The following is a 5,000-nucleotide window of genomic DNA, read 5'->3' as shown; positions in this document are numbered from 1 at the left end:
ATTATATTGAATTTTCTAAAATGATTATTGAAGGATGATGTTTTTCAAAAAAAATTATTATAAATAGATTTAGCTGTTTGTAATAACTTGCCAACATTATTGTTATATTTGATATTGATTGCCAAGCAGTTATACTATTGGTTGTTGAGTTCAGTTCTATATGTAGGCACTACACATGATTAATATATAGCACTTACTCAAGAAAATTTGAGAAATGATATTATTTGATACTAAAGTGTGTTTCTGTGTGTAAATTGTTGCTGTGAATCTACTTGGTTTTCTGTATATCACAAAAAGCTTACGGGTGAAGAGACCATGCCATGAATTCTTTCATCTTGTAGAAAACTGCATCAATGCAAAGGAAACATGAGTCTGTAAAGGAGCTCTCTGATTATCCCCATCCAGCGAGAATGTAGGATGAATGTAGGGGTAGACAAAGGGAGAAATAAAGGGAGCAGACTGTTAATCCAAAACAAGGGAAGCAATACAAAGGGACAAAACTCACCCTACCTCAACAAAGAATGGACACTAGGAAGAATTCTAGTAAAATATATTTAACCCATTTGCGCCGGCTGACTTGCTATCACGTTCAGTGGTTTTTGGGTCAGACGCCTCAATTAGATATTTAGTCATGGCCGGCGTGCCGGGTGATATGGCGTACAGCACTCGCTCGCGGCTAGTGCGCCCGGGAATCTCGAGGCGTTAGGCTTATGTGTTAGAATACCCTGGCATACCGACCATTTAGATCCGAAATAGCCCAGTCGTGAATGGGTTAATACAATAAACAGAAAAAGTGGAAAGAATCTCGTAAGTTGCCAGGACAGCTATGCTGCAAGACAGAGCTTCCACACTCCAAAACATCAGTTGAGCTTGAGTGTTGGTGACTGAGGGGTTACCAGAATTAATTTTTCTCTTATAATTGTCTTTTCTGGTTCTAAAGACTTCCATTTGGGTTCATACCGGATTGCTATAACCTTGGCATCAGACCACATGTGTCATGTTATTAGCATTGGGATTACATTAGCATAGAATTGATTATTGATTTTGGGACCTAAAATTACAGTATAATTTGGTCTAGTTTAAGTATACCCATTCAGAAATTTGAATTGACATTTCTTATTGACTGACATGTGCATTGTTCTTGTTACTGATTGAGTTTGGTCTTTTGAGGCTGCACGATTCATCAGCCAGTAGGCAGTGTTAATTCAGATGCTCTCAAAACATATGTTTCTGCTCACTTGCAATAGATGTAAATAGGTATAGAAACTAAGGTTAGAAAAGATATTGGTATGACTATTTATTTATAACTTTTTAGAAGGCTAGCCTGTCAATAAATTACTTTCCCCCAGGGTCTTTGGTCACTTCGACATGCCATTGTTTTTGGAGCTATGCAAGAGTGTCCAGACAATTCATTTGTATAAAGGACAGCCACTCTTTAGTGTTGGTGAGTAGAGCTTATACATATTTATATATGCATTGTATTCATATAGCAGCTATCTGACATTAATTGAAGGATTTCTGTATTCCACGTGAAATGTACTAAGGAAATAGAGATAAAACTTAGATTTTTTTATAAAGCTGTAATATGTGTGGAACTAGTGTCGAAGATATTTATTTCCACATTCTCATTACTAAATCCATGTTTTGTCCCTGTGTTTGCAGGTCAGATAGATGAAAATATTTATATAGTGCAGACTGGACGTTTAAGTGTATATGTGTGTGAGCCAGATGGCACTACCGCCTTTACACTTAAAGAAGTTTTACCTGGAGAATCTATCATCTCACTCCTGTCTTTCTGTGATGTCTTGACTGGCCACCCACAGCCATACAAAACAGTTGAGGCCAAAGCAGAAGAAGACTCCATTGTAATGAAGTTTCCTGTAAAAGTCTTTGAGGAGACATTCCGCAAACACCCTGACATGTTTGTACGTGTTATTCAGATCATCATGGTTAGACTGATGCGTGTGACCTTCATGGCACTTCATCAGTATCTTGGGCTTTCAGCAGAGCTTATAAACAAGGTAAGTTGGGACTGTTGGGCATTTTTTTTTTCTTTTTTTCAATTATACACAGATGATTAAAAAAACACAGTTGTTTCATTTCAAAAGCAAATAAATGTATGCAAATGAAGAAGTATGATAATTAATAATCGTACTTCTTAAGCAAATGAAAAATACCATGATTAGAGAAATAAAAAAAAAATATGAGAAAGAAAGAGAAGGAAGGAAGCAAGTGAATTACGAATATAAATTGTTGTCCAACACAGTTCATAAGAAAAATATCAATATTGATTTCAAGAACTATGATAATACTTGAAATTATTAGTAGACTTAATGTGGAGATATAAAACACCGACTTCAGCTGAAAGATTTTTCTTTTGTCTTTTTCTTTCTATGGAAACACAGCTTGTATGTACCAAAGAGTTTTTATTTCTTTTTCTTTTGTCTCACACACTGCATTTTTTTTATTTACATAATGCTATGGCATGAGCAGTATGTCTTTGCTAGTAACACTAAAGTGGATTTTTAAGAAAATTTTTATTTTTATTGTGGCTTCAATTCATCTAAAAAAAAAGTCTTTGCTCTCTTTTTAATTTACATCTTTTCTTTGTTAGTAGCACATTACAGTTTGCAATGTTTTCTGTTTTTGAAACAGCTTTTAAGAAACACATTATTTCTGTGTAGTGTGTAGATTATCTTTGTTTTTTCCCACCTTGTATTCTGCATTAATGTGAAAAAGCAAATGTGTATTTCTGAATGGATTAGATATTTTTTTTTCATGAATGAACAACAATTGTATGATAAACAATTATAAAAATTTGAGGTTGAAGACAGGAAAAGCTTGCTTTTGCTATGAAATGATATTACCAAAAAATGAGAATTATATCTTTAATACTTTTCATATGTTTATGTTCTTATAGGTGCCAAGAAGAGGAAGCACAGGCAACATCGTCCCTTCCTTAGCATCTCCTAACAAGGTAAAACGGGACAGTTTATCAACCCCTGACGGCGATGGCGATGATGATGGGGAACACCATGGTCCAGAGACACCAGTGAGACAAGGGAGCCAGCGCAAGATTGTCCTTGTTGACCCAAAGGATGAGAAAGATGATGCCCATACCTTGAAACTGGCCACGGAAAAATTCCAGGGGCTCTTACACCTGGAGTCCGATGAGATCTTGAAGGGAGCTGTGCAGGTGAGAGATGTGCCGGCTGGGTCCTTCCTCATGAAGCAGGATTCGATGCAAGAAGCAGCCTTGGTTTACATTCTTACGGGTACACTGACAGTGTCCCAGCATGCCCCCGACACTCCTGACGATGTTCTTCTCTTCACTGCACATCCAGGGGACCTAGTGGGAGGCTTGGCTGTGCTTTCTGGAGACCCTTCTTTCTTTACAGTAAAGGCAAAACATTCAGCTCGAGTGGCATCCATCAGCAAAGAAACGTTTTATGCGTGAGTTCTGTGAAGTTCATTTTGCATTGCTGATTGAAATCATGGCAGAATTAAATCTTAATCTTGAGTTATATTTTACAATGAAGTTTTGTTCATCAATACTATTGTAATGTATGAGAGGAAAGGAGAAATGATGATGTTAAATGTCCACAGTATCATCAAGAAAACGCCAGAAGTTGTATTGCATGTTGCCAACACTGTCCTGCGTCGAATGTCACCCTTTGTGAGACAGATTGATTTCGCACTTGACTGGGAGCACCTTGAGGCTGGCCGAGCACTCTACAAGTAAGTTAAACATGGAACAAGAGGTCAGCAAAAGAGATTGATAGAATGTGAGGACATTATGAGGACTTTAAGTTGATTTTGAATTAGAAGTATTTATAAAGGAAACAAGAAATAAAATAAACTTAGATACATACATAATGATGTATAATTTTGATTCTTGCAGACAAGGCCAGACAACGGATGCAACCTACATTGTTTTAAGTGGTCGTTTACGATCAGTTATCACCTTAAAAGATGGCAGGAAAGAAGTAGTAGCTGAATATGGCAAGGGTGATCTTGTTGGAATTGTAAGTGATGGGTAATGATTCTAACAGAGATATTAGTGCCATAAGGAATTTGAAGACTGATGAATATGGTTATGAGTGAAGGATATTTTGAGAAGAAGGCAATTGATATCTTAGCTGGAATATTCTGTTGGCTATTAAATTATATTGATATATGACTAATTGAAACTAATATTCGTCCAACAGGTGGAGTTGTTAACACAGACTGACCGTAGTACAACTGTTATGGCTGTGCGAGATTCAGAATTGGCAAAACTGCCTGAAGGTCTTTTTAACATCATCAAGCTGAAACATCCAGTTGTGATGACTAGGTTGATAAAGCTACTAGGGCAAAGACTTCTTGGTAAGTCCTTTTTTATTAAGTAATGTGTTTTTCCAGCTTGCAGCTAGTTACTATTGAGTGCGACAATTGTCCCTATAATATGTACAATTAGTAGTGTGATTTATCTGTCAGTAAGGTAAAAATAAAACAGATTTAGGTTGTATATTTGTATTTTATGTTTGGTTTATATATGTTTATGAACTTTCACAGAAACATGATTTTTTCCTATATAGAATCTAAAAACTTTTTTCATCAGGCTCATGGAAATCTACATCTACTTCCCCTGCACCTCTTGGGCTCAATATTGAACAGCGACCTTCTCAAAGCAATTACTCAACAGTGGCCATAGTTCCTGTTTCAGAAGATGTACCGCTCTCTCAGTTTACTCTAGAATTGTATCATTCTCTCCTTTCTATTGGTAAGCTGCATTTGGAGGGGAGACTTTTTTTTGTATATACTATTTTTTTTTATTTGCTTTGTATTTTTTTTTTTTTTTTTTTTTTTTTCAATTATTGTGCAATTATTTAAGACTAATGAGTTGGTCTCAGTTATGCAAAATTAAAAATGGTGTAAGTTTTGGGAATATAGACAGCTCTTTTTTTCTTTTCCTTTCATTCTGGATCAATTTATTCAAGCGATAGGACATCTGTCACTTT

General features: G+C 36.0%; 1 protein-coding gene across 1 annotated transcript in view; it reads left to right on the top strand.

The window, feature by feature from the left end:
- Positions 1-5,000, top strand: part of sws (patatin like phospholipase domain containing sws) — a 38,230-nt gene that overhangs the window by 8,144 nt on the left and 25,086 nt on the right. Inside the window, exons 5-11 of the mRNA XM_086545682.1 lie at positions 1,324-1,444; positions 1,663-2,021; positions 2,921-3,453; positions 3,607-3,738; positions 3,902-4,025; positions 4,209-4,365; positions 4,601-4,762. Of these exons, the coding sequence (XP_086401808.1) occupies positions 1,324-1,444; positions 1,663-2,021; positions 2,921-3,453; positions 3,607-3,738; positions 3,902-4,025; positions 4,209-4,365; positions 4,601-4,762 (1,588 nt within the window). The remainder of the gene's footprint in view (positions 1-1,323; positions 1,445-1,662; positions 2,022-2,920; positions 3,454-3,606; positions 3,739-3,901; positions 4,026-4,208; positions 4,366-4,600; positions 4,763-5,000) is intronic.

Source organism: Penaeus japonicus, unplaced genomic scaffold (genome assembly GCF_977035675.1).
Source record: "Penaeus japonicus unplaced genomic scaffold, GWHDUDI00000001_assembly GWHDUDI00000002, whole genome shotgun sequence".
In the NCBI taxonomy this organism is placed as follows: domain Eukaryota; kingdom Metazoa; phylum Arthropoda; class Malacostraca; order Decapoda; family Penaeidae; genus Penaeus; species Penaeus japonicus.
Note: the sequence above shows the minus strand (reverse complement) of the source record. Positions and strands in the feature narration are given on the sequence as shown.